Source organism: Cebus imitator, unplaced genomic scaffold (genome assembly GCF_001604975.1).
Source record: "Cebus imitator isolate Cc_AM_T3 unplaced genomic scaffold, Cebus_imitator-1.0 Scaffold178, whole genome shotgun sequence".
Classification (NCBI taxonomy): domain Eukaryota; kingdom Metazoa; phylum Chordata; class Mammalia; order Primates; family Cebidae; genus Cebus; species Cebus imitator.
Window position 1 is genome coordinate 3,393,133 of NW_016107493.1, and position 16,500 is coordinate 3,409,632.

General features: G+C 39.5%; 1 protein-coding gene and 1 long non-coding RNA gene across 4 annotated transcripts; both read left to right on the forward strand.

Moving 5' to 3' along the window:
• Positions 1-11,996, forward strand: BZW1 (basic leucine zipper and W2 domains 1). Of its 3 annotated transcripts, none has more exons than XM_017545222.2 (12): positions 1-183; positions 1,609-1,682; positions 4,032-4,208; positions 4,674-4,768; positions 5,536-5,601; positions 6,313-6,448; positions 7,189-7,298; positions 7,429-7,599; positions 7,950-8,096; positions 9,254-9,392; positions 10,441-10,563; positions 11,440-11,996. In XM_017545222.2, the coding sequence occupies exons 2-12, from the start codon at positions 1,619-1,621 to the stop codon at positions 11,469-11,471; spliced, it is 1,260 nt and encodes a 419-aa protein (XP_017400711.1). In that variant the 5' UTR covers positions 1-183; positions 1,609-1,618; the 3' UTR covers positions 11,472-11,996. The 3 variants fall into 3 exon arrangements, with proteins under 3 accessions (XP_017400711.1, XP_017400709.1, XP_017400712.1); XM_017545220.2 differs by having other exon boundaries at positions 10-462; XM_017545223.2 differs by lacking the exons at positions 1-183; positions 1,609-1,682; positions 4,674-4,768 and having other exon boundaries at positions 4,131-4,214.
• Positions 3,122-3,672, forward strand: LOC108315740. Its single transcript, XR_001830062.2, has 2 exons — positions 3,122-3,169; positions 3,303-3,672. It is a non-coding gene; the product is annotated as an uncharacterized LOC108315740 (long non-coding RNA).
• Positions 11,997-16,500: the final 4,504 nt, after the last annotated feature.

A 16,500-nucleotide genomic window follows, 5' to 3' on the forward strand; every position in this document is an offset into this window, starting at 1 on the left:
CGACTTCCGGCGCTGGAGGAGGGGGCCGGCAGGGAGGGACTCCAGGCGGACGCGTCCAACTTTGAGACCGGCGGGGGGCGGCTCTGCTCTTCCAGCCCCTCCGTGTGTTAACATGGCGGAAGACGCAGCAGCGAAAGAAAAATAATCTAGTCTAGGACAGGTATCCAGGCGACGTGGAACCCAGTAAGGGAAGAAAGAAGCCTTGAAAAGTCTCTCCCCTCCCCTATTTCGGTCCCTCACCTTAACCCGCGCGGAATGGAAAAGGCGGAGGCGCTCGGCCAAGATCTAAGCGGGCCGCCGGGGTGGGGCCAGGAGAAGAAATCTCGCGATAGGAGAGCGGTCCTGGCGGGGGTGGCACCTCTCCCTCCTCCTCCTGGCGTTAGTTCCGGTCGCAGAGGAGACACCGCCGCAGTTGCCGCTACATCGGGGATTTCTGGCTCTTTCCTCTTCGCCTTAAATTCGGTGAGGCGCGGCGCCCCTCTCACCCCAAGCCGACGTTGCGGGCCGTCGACACTGGGCAGAGGGCAAGGGAGGCAGCGAGCTGGATGCGGCCCGGCTAGGATGGGCCCGAACGGAGGCCGCCTCTCAAGGCCCGGCCGGATCCTGGGCCTGAAAGGCTGCCGCTTCGGCCGGGAGGCCGAGGGGCGGCAGTGGCTCGGGTCGGGAAGGAGGGTCAGGGTGCGCGCCGCGGCGAAATCAGGGGGTGAGGCGGCCCCCTCCGGGCCTTTCCTAGCCTGGGTAACAAAGCCACCGTGGCCTCTGTTGGGTGGTATACGCGTGGAGGCTTCCTCCGGGCGGGGCGGACGGTCCACCATCACCACTGCGGCCGCTGCCTCCGCCGCTGCTTTTGCCGGAGGGCGGGCGGATGTACGGGGTGACTGGGGCCCCGGCGCGAAGCGCCTCAGCGCCTGTGGTCCGTTCGTTGCGGCGGCCGCCACCGCCGGTGACAGGGTTAGTAGAGAAGGAGCCGCGGCACCCTACGGCGCCCCGCTGTGGCCAAGGGGTCCTGAGCGGGAGGCTAGGAAGGGTGTGGAGTGAGAGACACGTGCCCGGGGAGGAGGCTGGGACTGTGGGATTATGGGCGAAGGAGCTAGTACTGGCTGCTCTCTGTTAGTTTTGCAGGCTTGAGTGGTGCAAGGCGACCGCAGCTGCGGTCACAGGCATGACCTAGGGTAGGATGGTGCTGTTCATAATCAGGCCTGTCAGAAGACTGGGTTCACCTTTTGACAGTGTTTTAGAATTGGCATACATGTTTTGGAAGCCTCTTGACTATGGTGGTAATCTGCGTTCTGCGCTGCTTAGTGGTCGTGGAAGATGTAAGTGAATGTAAAGAGGAATGTGGAGAAAACTGAGCAATTAGGTTTATGATGGGTGATCAGTGTAGCACTGTAATGTCGCTTATTATGTAGTTCACAGCACTAATTTAAAGAGTTTCTTGTAGAGAGAAATGCAGATTTTGACGTTCCGTTTGTGCCTGCACCGGGTATAATTGGAAGCTGAGAGTGCGTGTTCCATTCGATTCATGTGTGACTAGGCTAAGGTTTGATGCTTTGTTTTAAAAATGAGTATTATGGCACTGATATTAAGGCTTTATTTCTCTTTTCCTAGGGTGTCTTTTATGAATAATCAAAAGCAGCAAAAGCCAACGCTATCAGGCCAGCGTTTTAAAACAAGAAAAAGAGGTAAACATTTATGTTTTAATGTCTGTCTCCAAACCTCCAGAATATCTTGTTTCTTGTCTCCTGTTATAGGCACTTGCATAATACTAAAGCCTCAATAGAAGATACCAGAAAGTAACTTAAATTTCTCGTTGACTGCCATTTCAGATACACCTTTAATATTTCTACTGCTTTCTCAAGCCTTAATTTTTAGTATGAATATATCTCTAAGCCGATTAGTGAATGTTTTTAATGTGAAGGTAAAGTACTTTTTTAAAACAAAAATAAGAGCTCTGTTTTCACTAGCAAGCAGTGAAGTCAGCAAACTTAAATGAGCAAAGATGTTAAATTTATAAAAGGAAAGCTCCTAATGTAGTCACACAGATTTTGTGAAAATTTGTGAGAAAACTCAAGACTTCACCCATGGACATTAATTATGGAACAGGATTCACATTGTAGTGCCTTTTGAAATTACAGACTTAGTAGGGAAAATATTAGAATTATATTACTACTTTTTTGCATTAGTGTGTACTTAGGTGAATATTGAATCCTGTAGCAAAGTGCTGTGCTAATGATATAAAGCTAAATAAGATGTGGTCTCATATATTTTTAACGTTTTTGCTCAAATGCACTTTAACCTTATTTTACAGGGGGTTTTGAGGAAATGAAGAACTGGGTCAGCTATTGGTTAGAAGTTGTGTTTTTCTTTTTCTACCTTAAGTAGCAGACGTTTTGAGATATATATTGTAGAATTTTATAATCACTAATTGTAGGCTGTCTGTCTCCTTGTAGTGGTAGTGGGGAGACCAAAGTGTGATTTGATTCTAATCTTTGCAGATTCATTTAGATTTAGCTGGTAAATTTTCTTAAGGAGCTGGAGTTGTAAACTAGAGCAATTTGTCAGTAAAAGGGGAAAGTCTGTATCTCTTCAATATGTGGATTACTGATGTTACCTTGATATGAATAATAACAAGTAGCTTTATCATCATTATTAGCATCAGGGAGAGGTATCACTTCCCCAGTTCCATATAAAGATCATTCGTAGCCTGGCTGTTGATGATTAGGGACCTGGGTAGGGTATACAACAATCCCTGTTTGTCTGGAACTGAGGGAGTTTCCAGACACAAGGCTTTGAGTGCTAAAACCGGAAAAGCACTGGGCAAATAGAGGTATTTGTTACCCTAGTACTGTGTGAAAATTAAGATACTATCTACTCTAGATTGGAAAAGCAAAACCCTATTATGGAGTTTGTGAAAGCAACTCGGTACAGGTTGGCGATGTGCACGAGACTATGGCCTGGGTGCTTTTTATATTATTAATGTCATTTAGCATTTGCAGCAACTTTATGGGATAAGTACTATTCTTTTTTTTTTTTTCTTTTCTCTTTTGAGAGAGTCTTGCTTTGTTGCCCAGGCTGGAGTGCAGTGGTGTGATCTCGACTCACTACAACCTCTGCCTCCCTGGTTCAAGTAATTCTCCTGCCTCAGCCTCCTGAGCAGCTGGGATTACAGGTGTGAGCCACCAGCCCCAGCTAACTTTTGTATTTTTAGTAGAGACAGAGTTTCACCATGTTGGTCAGGCTGGTCTCGAAATTCTGACTTCGTTATCTGCCCGCCTCTGCCTTCCGAAGTGCTGAGATTAAAGGTGTGAGCCACCACACCTGGCCTTGGATAGGTACAATTCTTACCCACATTTTATAGTAGGAGAATTCTGGCATGGAGAATGAGGCTGTTTGCTCAAATTCAGATGGTTAAATGGAGATCAGGATTTGAATTGGACAGTTTAACTCCAGACCCCATGTTCTGAATTACTATACAATATAGTCTCCATAATTTCTCTCTGTTTTTTTCCTTCTGAATAAATAGGGGGAAAAGTCTGCCTCATAAAGTTAACAGGATTAATATAGTTTCTGTCATATTGGGTGCTCATTAAATGTACTTTCTAAAGCTCACCTGCATAAATGCTAAATTAATGGTTCAAATTTTTTTTTTCTTTTTAGCATTATGGACATTTATAGAAAAGGATCAAGAGCTCCAGTGTGTGGGCAAAACTCAAAGGAATAAAATTTACCTGTTAGAGGATGGCCTACATTTTAGAAAAGCCAAGAGGTGAAGGGTGTTCCCCGTAGAAATTGCCTCATGGCAGTAGGAGCACAGACACTAGCACATTTAGCTCACTTGTGAAATTGTTTGAAAGTTGCACAATTCTTGTGAGTGGGCCATCCATCCTATCTTGTACTTTCAGAGGAGAAACATGCGAAGAATGTGAATTTAATCCTAACTTATTTAGCAGTTACAGCTTCATAAGGTGATAGTTTTGTGGCATTTTGGTAAATCTTTTAAAACTACTGTTTTGGGTCTCCTGTCCCTCCAGATGAAAAAGAGAGGTTTGATCCTACTCAGTTTCAAGACTGTATTATTCAAGGCTTAACTGAAACCGGTACTGATTTGGAAGCAGTAGCTAAGTTTCTTGATGCTTCTGGAGCAAAACTTGATTACCGTCGATATGCAGAAACACTCTTTGACATTCTGGTGGCTGGTGGAATGCTGGGTAAGTGTCTGGGGTTTGTGGGCTTAATAATTTAGGCCGGGCTCGGTGGCTCAAGCCTGTAATCCCAGCACTTTGGGAGGCCAAGGCGGGTGGATCACGAGGTCAAGAGATCGAGACCATCCTGGTCAACATGGTGAAACCCCGTCTCTACCAAAAATACAAAAAAAAATTAGCTGGGCATGGTGGTGCGTGCCTATAATCCCAGCTACTCAGGAGGCTGAGGCAGGAGAATTGCCTGAACCCAAGAGGCGGAGGTTGCGGTGAGCCGAGATCGCACCATTGCACTCCAGCCTGGGTAACATGAGTGAAACCCCGTCTCAAAAAATAAAAAAAAATTAAAAAATAATTTAGAGAAGTATAATGTATGGAGACTGTGAAGAATCTAGAATATGAACTATTTGGCAAACTTGTTAGAATGGGGTGATTTATTTACTTATGTTGTATTTTGGTTTTATCCAACTTTAGCCCCAGGTGGTACACTGGCAGATGACATGATGCGCACAGATGTCTGCGTGTTTGCAGCCCAAGAAGACCTAGAGACCATGCAAGCATTTGCTCAGGTAAATGAAACTTTACATAATTGTTTTCAGTTAGCTTCTATCCATATGATATGTTTGAAGAATATTCTACTTTTAAGAGTTGCAGGTAGAAAGTTGAAGAAATTTGATTTTAAATTTTGGAGATACTGTTCTTGGTGCAGCAGGATAAATTAGAAACTTAAGGTGTGTTAAGGCAAACAAAATAGGGGAAAATTAAATTAACTCTCCTTTTCCTACTTGTCCTGGAAATTGCTCAGTTTTTAAGAAAAATGTCAAGCTGAAAATGAAAGTTCCATATTGCGATTTCCCTAGTTTATCTGCGTATATTTATTTTTAAAGATATGAGCTGTGGGCTTATTTATTAGCTTGGTAATCAAGATCTCTTCTGTGTAAGAGTGAATACAAAAAAGAAAGAAAGAAAAAAAAGATCTCATAGGAAAGTTTCATACGTAGTTATGTTTATATTACTGTAAGCAAAGAAAGTACATCTAACTTGGACATTTTTATGTGTCACTAGGAAGTGTAGAATTGTATTTATGATGTGTTCTGTTCGTGTCCTACAAATGGGTAAATGGCTTATATTTGAGCAATAATTAGTCCTTGTTTCATACACAGCAATAAAAATCTGTTGGGAGGTGGTTGCCAATAGTATTGGTGAAATTTAGGAATTGACAAACTCTTCTCAAGCTTGTTTAAACAGCTCATAAACTTATATCTAGTGAAAGTTTTACTACCTTGCCGTTGTAGAAATATATGAAGTTACTGAATTAATTTAATGTTTTTGATAGGTTTTTAACAAGTTAATCAGGCGCTACAAATACCTGGAGAAAGGTTTTGAAGATGAAGTAAAAAAGGTATGAGGAATAATGTATTTATGGAAAAGAAAAAATTAGGATTAGAAAGAGGAATGTTAAATCCTAATTCTGTCACGGATTTGGGGTGATTTTGTTTGGTTGGTTGGTTTTTTGAGATGGAGCCTCGGTCTGTGTCCCAGGCTGGAGTGCAGTGGCTCAGTCTCAACTCGCTGCAGCCTTCGCCTCCTGGATTCAAGTGATTCTTGTGCCTCCGCCTACCGAGTAGCTGGGATTACAGGCATGTGCCACCATGCCTGGCTGAATTTTCTATTTTTAGTAGATATAGCATTTGACCATGTTGGCCAGGCTGTTCTTGAACTCCTGGCCTCAAGTGATCTGCCCTTGGCCTCCCCAAGTGTTGGGATTACAGGTGAGAGCCAACACGCCTGGCCCAATATTGCATATAGATAGACGGAAAACCTGATATTTTTGTCAAGGACCAGGCACTGTTCTAATAACATTAATTCACTTAATATTTATAAAAACCCTGTGAGGCAAGTTTTATTATCCACATTTTACATGTGAGGTGCAGAGGTTGAGTAACTTGCCCAAGATCATTCAGCTAATAAGTATTATAACTGAGATGTAAACTTGGATGGTTAGATTTCAGAACCCACGTATTGAATCAGTAACCAGTATAACATGCTTTACTGCTTCTCTTAATGTAGTGCAATTGCTCTTTTAACCCTTAACCTGTTTTACTTTTTACAGCTGCTGCTGTTTTTAAAGGGTTTTTCAGAGTCGGAGAGGAACAAGCTGGCTATGTTGACTGGCGTTCTTCTGGCTAATGGAACACTTAATGCATCCATTCTTAATAGCCTTTATAATGAGAATTTGGTTAAAGAAGGTAATCGACCCTAAAGGATGGTCTTAGTTGACTCAGTGGGATAGATAAGAGCATGGTTTACTATTCATAGATGTGACTTGTGTGGTAGTCGTCGTTTACTAACCAGCTTTAAACTTAGTAAATGCATTCTAACTCACTAGACATTTAATGAGTACCCTTAGCATCCAGGTTTAATGGCTTTCTTTAGGCATACAACAAATACCCAGGTTTAGACAAAATGTTATATGCAATGAAAATAAAATGAGAAATGCTGTGGGAACCCCAAAAGAGATTAATACCAATTGGGAGACTTGAGACGATCTTTAATGAAGAAAATGTTACTGGAGAAAATGTCAAGCTAGAAGGGAAAATCAATTCCCTATTTGGCTTCAATTGTCAGATTGTTCTGTACAGTAATTTTTTTGAAGCTAACTTTTTTTTAAAAAACTGCTTAGAGTACTGAGTATCTAAGTTGCCTTACTGTAATTCTCACAACAGCTTTGTCAAGTGTAGAGACTTTTGCCCTCAGTTTACACTTTTGAAAACACTTCTAAGTAATTTGGCCAAGAATATACAACTTGCAATGGGTAAACTACGGAAGTTGGAGAAGTGATAAACTGTGGCCCAGGAAAGTTCAGGAATAAGTTTGTGGGGGAAAGTCGGTAATTCCATGTGATTGCACTATGAAGGGAAGGATATAGGGGATACAGTGATTGAAACCAGGAAGGTACTTTTGTTAAGTAAGTTACTTTCTTTTGCAGGGGTTTCAGCAGCTTTTGCTGTAAAGCTCTTTAAATCATGGATAAATGAAAAAGATATCAATGCAGTAGCTGCAAGTCTTCGGAAAGTCAGCATGGATAACAGACTGATGGTTTGTAACTTTTTTCTTCCCGTTCTTGCCAAAAGATGTAAATGAGAGAAACTTCTCATTTTTAAGACTGAAAAGAAAGTGTTTTTAATCTGATTTAAAGAAACTTTAACTAGATTAAATCTCCTTTTAGGAACTTTTTCCTGCCAATAAGCAAAGCGTTGAACACTTCACAAAGTATTTTACTGAGGCAGGCTTGAAAGAGCTTTCAGAATATGTTCGGAATCAGCAAACCATCGGAGCTCGTAAGGAGCTCCAGAAAGAACTTCAAGAACAGATGTCCCGCGGCGATCCATTTAAGGATGTAAGTTTTTTGTTTGAACCGTCTTTTTACAGCTAAGCTTCTGGCTTATTTTCACTAAGCTGAGGAACTTATTTCACCAGGATGAGATTGAGTTAATACCAACAGTATTTTACTTGAACTTTGCCTCAGTCTTGCGTATGTTTTTTCAGTGCCTGACCGAGGCCCAGAAATGTAAGCCTGGAGCTCAAGGCACCTTTCAGCTGTAAAGGTCTCTTTTCATATGTGGTACAGATGTGGTTGTTGCCAGGTGCATGGGAGTCGTTATGTTTTTGTTAAAGGTCTAAACTTGATGTGTGAAGTATGTACATATCAAAACTGACTTCTGTTACTAAATTTGGATTCTTTTACAGATAATTTTATATGTCAAGGAGGAGATGAAAAAAAACAACATCCCAGAACCAGTTGTCATCGGAATAGTCTGGTCAAGTGTAATGAGCACTGTGGAATGGAACAAAAAAGAGGAGCTTGTAGCAGAGCAAGCCATCAAGCACTTGAAGGTGTTAGAACTATGCCTTGACAAAACAAACTATTCTACTTTTATGTGGGGATAAGTGAACTGTGACCAACTATACTTTTCTAAGAGGAATTACCACATCCTGTGGTTCCTGGGGATGGCCCACCATTAAATAGACAAATAGTAACATTAACTATTGAAGATAATGCCCTGAATTGGGCTGTGGTTCACAGGTTAAAAACAAGGACATGGCCAAGCACAGTGATTCACGCCTGTAAACCCACCACTTTGGGATGCCAAGGCAGGAGGATTGCTTGAGCTCAGTTTGATACCAGCCTGGGCAACATAGTGAGACCTCATCTCTACTAAAAATCACAAAAATTAGCGAGTCATGGTGACACATGCCTGTAGTCCCAGCTACTCAGGAGGCTGAGGCAAAGGATCACTTGAGCCCTGGAGATCAAGACTGCAGTGAGCTTATGATGGCTGATGGTTTTGTCAGACAGAGCCCTTGTAAAAGTGTGAGATCCTGTCTCAAAAAAAAAAAAAAAAAAAAAAGCAAAAACAATGGAAAGGAACTGAAGCTTGTAATTAAACGTTTGATTTTGAAGGGGTTATTGGAAAATAGGAGTGTTCTTTTTTATCCCCCTCTAAAATACTAATATTATTTGACATTTACCTGGACTACTTGGTACAGTATTATTTATTTTACCTAGCGGCTTAGGAGATTTTTCTGCTTTGCTATTTTTTTAATTTCTTTCTTTTTTTTTTTTTTTGAGACAGTCTTCTCTGTCTCCCAGTGTGGAATACAGTGATGTGATCTCAGCTCACTGCAGCCTCCATCTCCTGGGTTCAAGCACAATTCTCCTGCCTCCTTGGCCTCCCAGGTAGCTGGGACTACAGGTGCACACTGCCATACCTGGCTAATTTTTGTGTTTTTAGCAGAGATGGGGTTTTAGCATGTTGGCCAGGGTGGTCTCAGACTCCTAACATCATGTGATCTGCCCGCCCTGGCTTCCCAAAGTGCCGGGATTACGATGTGAGCCACTGCTCCCAGCCTATTTTTTAAATTTATTTCTGGTAAATCAGTTATAATTCACAGTGATTATAAAAGGTGAGTTAAGTTCTATACTGTAGGAGTTTTGTAGTGGATGCTAACTGTAATGAATGACTAAATTTTTTCTCCATTCCCTTTAACAGCAATACAGCCCTCTACTTGCTGCCTTTACTACTCAAGGTCAGTCTGAGCTGACTCTGTTACTGAAGATTCAGGAGTATTGCTATGACAACATTCATTTCATGAAAGCCTTCCAGAAAATAGTGGTGCTTTTTTATAAAGGTAATGTATATTTTAAATTTTGTAAATACATTTAGTAAAAATTCTTGAACACAAAATGATGCAAATAAGTAGTTATCTGGACATCAGCTTCCTGAAATATTTTACTTCTAGTTATGAGTCACCTCTGATTCCATCGGGTGCTTTTTAGTGCATGGGTATTTTTTAAAAACATCTCTAAACCATATTTACAGTGTTAAAGTGTGAAATCTAAAGCCATCATTATGCATCCTCAGACTTTGCCTCCTATACTCTAACCAGGTATATACATTCCCAAAGTCCAGCTGGGCATGGTGGCTCACACTTTTCATTCCAGCACTTTGGGAGGAGACTGAGGCAGGAGGATTGCTTGAGCCCAAGATTTCAAAACCAGCCTGGGCTACATAAGGAAACTTCTCCTCTACAAAAAAATTAAAAATTAGCTAGGGAACGGTGGCACTCAGAAGGCTGAGTTGGGACTTGAGCCCAGGTGATCAAGACTTGAGTGACCCATGATTGTGCCATTGCACTCCTGCAGTTTGGGCAACAGGTGAGACCTTTTCTCAAAAAAAAAAAAAAACAAAAAACACCCAGATACCTTTTCCAGACACACTGTAATCTTAGCTTTGTAATCGTAGCTTTGGAGTCTTAATTAATCCTGTGTGAATCCTGCTTCTCTTCATCTTACTCCCTCACCCAGTGTTGACTTTGTTGTCCCTCAAGACCATTTCAGAGTGCTTCTATAGAAAGCCTGATTTCAGTTACTGTTCCCTTTCTCTTCATCCCAATTGTAGAAACCTGGGAAGTAAAGACAAGACCCTTGGTTGGGAGAAAATCCATTGCGGTTATTTAATTTGCTATGTTTGGTTGTAACACTTTGAAATTCTGCACTCATCAGACCAGTCTCGATCCTCCAGAGTATAGCTGGTGTGCTCATGCATTATTCCAGTTTTCATGATTAACTTTTCAGCAGTTTGTGTGCTAAGCAGGCATTTGCACATTAGGTGGTGGTTCGAACTCTGTCCAAGTAGAGTGTATTAAACTCCCCTAATGTAATGAATTTTCTTTCCAGCTGAAGTCCTGAGTGAAGAGCCCATTTTGAAGTGGTATAAAGATGCACATGTTGCGAAGGGGAAGAGTGTTTTCCTTGAGCAAATGAAAAAGTTTGTGGAGTGGCTCAAAAATGCTGAAGAAGGTAAGAATTTTCCTTTGGGTGGTTTGTTTGGTAAAGCTTAAAAACTAATTTTAATGTGGCCGTAATAAATGTTCACACATGCTTCTTTCTTTCTGATGCCACTTTGTACTTAGGGTAGAGATTCTTGTTAACTTGGGCAGCAGTTAGAGAAAGCTAGAGTTTAATTATTATAGTATATTTATGGCTCAGCCATATAGTAAATGTTCTTGGTGAAGTAGAAAATTTTGCGAATATTTAATGTTTATAAATTTGTGGATTTCTTTTTTTTTTTTACTTTTTTTTAAATTAAAAAAATATAGAGACAGGGTCTCACTATGTTGCTTAGGCTAGTCTTGAACTTCTGAGCTCAAGCAACCCTCCTGCCTCAGCCTCTCAAAGTGCAGAGATTGCAGGTGTGACTGCACCCAGCCAAATGTTGGGATTTGCAAGTGAATACTTTTGACTATCCCCCTCATCTAAGTAGGTTTTTAATAAAATTCTTCATGATAAACAGCTTCAAAGTTATATGGAGGCCAGATATGGTGGCTCATGCCTGTAATCCTAGCACTTTGAGAGGCTGAGGCAGGTGGGTCACTTGAGGCCAAGAGTTTGAGACCAGCCTGGCCAACATGGGAAACCCTGTCTACTAAAAATACAAAAAGTAGCTAGGCTTGGTGGTGGGCGCCTGTAGTCCCAGCTACTTAGGAAGCTGAGGTGGGAAGATCACTTGAACTCAGGAGGCAGAGGTTGCAGTGAGCCGAGATGGTGCCACTGCATTCCAGCCTGTGTGACAGAGGCAGACTCTGTCCCAAAAACAAACAAAAAGCTTCAAAGTTATAAATGGGAACTTTCGCCTTCTGGTATATAATGCTTAACTGCATGTTTCCCCCTTTCTAGAATCTGAGTCTGAAGCTGAAGAAGGTGACTGAATTTTGAAACTACACCCTCAGTAAAGCAAACAGGAGTTGTAGATAAAATGTCATGTCTCATGTGTCCTGGTTCTTACATCTTCCTACCTCCCTGTATCAAGCATGATATAAGGGCTTTCATGGCAAATTTTATTTTAACTGTTTCTATGGTTGCTGGAAATGTTGGGTTTAGTTCCTAAAACCATGTTTTAAGTAGCTACAGGAGCTATAGATTTGAATCTAATGTTGCATTAGTCTTTTCAGTTATCTTCTACCTCCTGTATTTTCTACTGTAATGTAATTTAAGGCCTTCCACAATGAACAGTTCACTTTATTCCCTGGGTTTTCTATAAACAGTTTTCAAAATATGATTTGGTTAAAAAATAATAATTTGTTATAACAATTCTGTTTGCAAATTAAACTGTAAAAGTATCCAGAGTCTCAAAAGGCGATGATTTGTGTGATAATATGGCATGTCCGGAGCCCTACTCATCAATTTAAAATCCATATATTGAATTCATTTAACATGAATCTTGAATATGAGGACCATTGCTTGCATGGTTTTTGTTTTGTTTTGTTTTGTTTTGTTTTGTTGTTTGCATTTTTAACTCCAGGTTTCCTAAAGCTCAATTGTTTGCTCTCTGGTTTTCATCGTTAGAGAATCCATGGAGAACAGACTTGAAAAGTTTAGGAAATCAGTGCTCGCTTCGGCAGCACATATACTAAAATTGGAAAAGTTTAGGAAATCATAATGTGGCAGAGGTGGTGGGAAGAAGAAATTTGAGCTTTTTCCCCTTGAGAAACTTCTGCATTTATTTGTATTTTTCCAGGCAAAACAAATGGGTATTCTTTTCATACAGCCATTTTCAAATAAACCTCAGAAAAGTCTTATTTAAGGTATTTTATGCACAGAATTCACTTAGATTGATAGGAAAGAAGTCATAAAGGAGTTTGAGTAAAGAAAATGACTGATGTACTTAACGCAGTAAAAATTGTTAAAAATGTTAAAAGGTCAGCATGTTCTAATTGGGAATCTAGATATAGCTTAGATTTCCTATTGGCTTAGAGTATTTTCTATAACAAATGAAGTGCAATGACAATTATATATTGCTACTTGGTCATACTGGACTGGCTTCATTCTCTTAACATTCAGTAATGACTCAAGCCTCTGGCTAGTAACATACCCTAGTTGCCAATTTTTTAATTGCCATGAGCCAAATATTTCTTGTATACAATTGATCATTTATTTTAATGGCTGCCTTTTTATTTTCATCTTTTCTTGCTGCTACCCATCTATGTATGTAGTCACTGGGGGGGGGTTGTAGCTACATTTTTTATGGAAAGATTTTGTGTTAAAAGTGAACATTTTGAAGGTTTTTAACTGGTGAAAGAAATTAGTCTGGAATAATGCCACCAGAGACTGAGTGGAAATCGCCCCTTTTGAAGGTGCCATTCTTATGAGCCAAAAGTTTGTTGTTTAAAAGTTCATTTTGAGGGAATAACATGTAATATAATTTGAAATAAAGGTATAGTAACCTTAAAAAGAACATAATTGAATATTGTGAATGGGGTGAATTTGTTAAATGAATAACTTTGATAAAGTTTTCATGCACAGGCAAAATGTATTCACTAGATTTCTACGTAGTGATCTGCTTTTACTTTGTAATTTGTAGTTCTCAAAAGACTTTTTTTTAAAAAATAAAGTCCATACTTAACACTTAGGCTTTATATATCAGTCTTTTTTTTTTTTTTTTGTAAATTCCATGTTAATACCTACTAGTATTATATGTTGTGTGTTCAGATGTCTTTATAACAATAAGTAGTAATTAGACTCCAAAACTGTAAACCACCTACACAGAATTCTGTTGTAGCCAAAACTACATTAATATTTCTACAACCAATTCATTGCATGTTTCTGCCTTACAAAGTATGCCATTTTATACTGTGTGTAGTGAAAAAGTATGTCATCTTCCAGAACTACATTATGATCTTTGATCGTAGTTTCTTCATAATAACACAGTAGTGTTTACTTAGACAATACTATAGTAAATGGATATTACTTGTGTGATGGTATAAAGAAAGGGGATGCTTTGTAAAAAGACTGCAGATTTCATTCCATATAAAAAGATTCCATTCTGAATCAAGTGGTAATTTTAGAATTCAGGTGCCACTGCCAGCCTATGGCCTCAAATGTGTAATTCTTAATATAGATGTTAAATTGTACTTTTAATTTGATTATGATTGGATAAATGTTGATTTTTCTAACAGTGTCAGTTTCTTTTTATTTTTTTATTACTCACTGCCAGAGAAGCATAATAGTGTCAGTTTCTAAGGATGTCTCCTCTTGGAAACTGTTCTTACTCTGGGAGTTATAGATGTTTATTACTTCATTCTGCACATAGATGTTTATTATTTTAAAAAAGAGAATTCCATATACCAAAAATGCTACAGGATATTTTGAATAGCATAATGATTTAGGGGAAATGCATGTGACCAAGAGATTGGACTTCTAATTCAGTTTTTCAAAAGTTTTTTTTCCATTATACCCCCAGCCTTTTTAGACTTTTTTAAATATAGTCCCCCATAAATTTTAATATCATAGATATGCTGTATATATACTACTGTATCTGCTTTATACATGAAAGGAGTAAACTTTTTTTTTTTTTTTGAGATGGAGTCTTGCTCTGTCACCCAGGCTGAAGTGCAGTGGCCCAATCTAGGCTCACTGCAACCTCCACCTCCCCATCCCAAGTTCAAGCAATTCTCTTGCCTGAGCCTCCTGAGTAGCTGGGATTATAGGTATGTGCCACCACGCCCAGCTAACTTTTGGATTTTTAGTAGAGATGGGATTTCACCATGTTGATCAGGCTGTGTGAGCTGCCACGTCCAGCCACTTTTTTTTTTGAGGAGGGTCCTTCTTGGTAGTGATTCACCCCCATTGAGAATGCACACTCTAATCTTTTTTTAAAGGGAAGAAGGCCTAGTGATAGATGTTGGCATTGTCTTTATGTTTATACTGTGAAGCAATATTTTTTCTGTCAGGGTCAATAGAAAATAGATAAAATTCATGTTCAGCCAGTCTTCACCAGTTGTGCTTTGTACCCTACCCTACCATATGCAACAGGCAAAGCATTTCCCGCTGTCTTTCGAGGTCTTAACAGATTCTTACTTGATTGTAAATGTATCACTAAGTAGAATCATTTGGGTTTCTTCTATAGCAATCAGTGAAAATCCTCCAGATGAATGAATGCAAGTTGTAGGCATAACACTGATCAACAGTATTGAATTTTTTCTGATAAACCTCTGCTGTCGTACTCAAGTAGGCTGCTTGCAGGAACTAACAATTACTGGTTGGCTTTAAATGTAACAGATGCCAAAGTTTTAGTGTCCGCTGTTAAACTACCAAACTACTTTTGTAAAAATATTTTTCAGAGTCTGTCTATGGGTGCCATATAAAGTAGGTTAATAGCTATTTGCAAATTCTGGTAAATTGCCTTGCTATGATTTTTCATGTTCAGTATTAGTGCTCTAGTATCAATATGAAGTTTTTCTATTCCCCAGCGTACTAAGGCTTCAAGGTTAAAATATTAAGAGTAAAAAGGTTTTCAGTGGGCTTAATTTAAGTGGAATCTGGATGATGTGATAAGTACTTCTGTCTTTAAGTAATGAGTTTATAATTGGCTTTTGTCCAAGAACTTTAAGTGGACTCGTACCTGAACAATCTTAGGCATAATTATATGAAACTGAGGATCAGAAAGCTTCCTGACTCCTTTCTCTTCACTTTTTTCTCCCAACTTAACTATAGGCAATTAAGAGTCATATCAAATCTAATTATTTTTATTTTCCAGTATATTTATTACCCTTTTATCTTTATACTAGGAGTATAGTCTTAGTTCTAAATGAGTGGATGGGGTGAAGATATTTTATATGTGCTTAATCACTGTCATTTTAGTAACCCTGAATCAGAGCCTCAATTAAAGGCTTAACTGCTTGTGGTTATAGTGCCCTGGAGGGGACAGTGGTTAAAATCTGCAGAATCCCTTGCTTTGTAGTCTTTATCCAGAAGACTGTTAACTTGTTAAACTGGGATATGATTAGAATGTTAGTGGTTGTGTAGTGCGTTTGGGGTGCTGCAACATTAATCAGATATAATTGAGCTATTCTGTTGTAGAGAATTTTCAGTCAGTATAACCATTTAAAAATACCTAAGCAAAACAAGCTAGGAGCTAGTTCATACTAATATACTTAAAAGGACAAAAATAAAGTTTTTTTTTTTAAGCTGAAATCCTGAAGGCTGTGCTTAAAAGTTAACGTAGAGGTAAACCTGTTGGAAATAAGTGATCCGTTTATAGACTGAAGCCTCTATGACTCAAAAAGATAATCTACAGTCTCTGGCATTTGAAGAACAAAGTATTTTCTCTGTAAATACACCTCATTTCCATTCTAGTTAGGAGTAATGGCACCCAGCACAGCACACAGTTGAAGAATGGAGAAAACTGGATAGCTGGTAACCCAGATAGCTCTTGGCACTCTGAACAACCTCAAGTACAGCCATCCAAGCCAGTAATTCTATTGCTGCATTATTTCTGTGTTTAACTGTGAAACTTGCTTCTTGTCTGTACCCTTGAAATTGAATAAAATTTCATGAGACTCCTTGTTAATGTAGAGAAAAGCAATGACTGTTCAGTTGGTTGTACACTAAGGCCTCAGTCCTTGACCTTTCCCGTTTTGCTTCAGTGTTTTAAATATGACGTAAAGAAAGGCCTGTGCTTCCATTTTTTTCTGACTCATTTTTGCATTTGTATGGCTCACATGTACTTAAAATTGTACGTGTTCCCAAAAATGCCAGTGTTTAATTCAAAAGACGTGAGTGCCATCTACAGAATACTTCAAGTCCTGTCCACTTTAACTCCAAAATAATTTCGAATGCCACCGCAATTCAGGCCACCAGCATTTCACCTAGTTACTAAGTGATCTTTGCATCCATTTTTGTGCATCTCATCTTTCAACAGCAAAAGTGGTCTTTGGATGTAGTTTACCAGTTTAAAAG

Coding starts and splice junctions, on each gene's coding strand:
- BZW1 (XM_017545222.2), top strand. CDS start 1,619: ATGAATAATCAAAAGCAGCAAAAGCCAACGCTATCAGGCCAGCGTTTT. Junction 4,209..4,673: donor GGTGGCTGGTGGAATGCTGG/GTAAGTGTCTGG, acceptor ATCCAACTTTAG/CCCCAGGTGGTACACTGGCA. Junction 10,564..11,439: donor GCTCAAAAATGCTGAAGAAG/GTAAGAATTTTC, acceptor CCCCCTTTCTAG/AATCTGAGTCTGAAGCTGAA.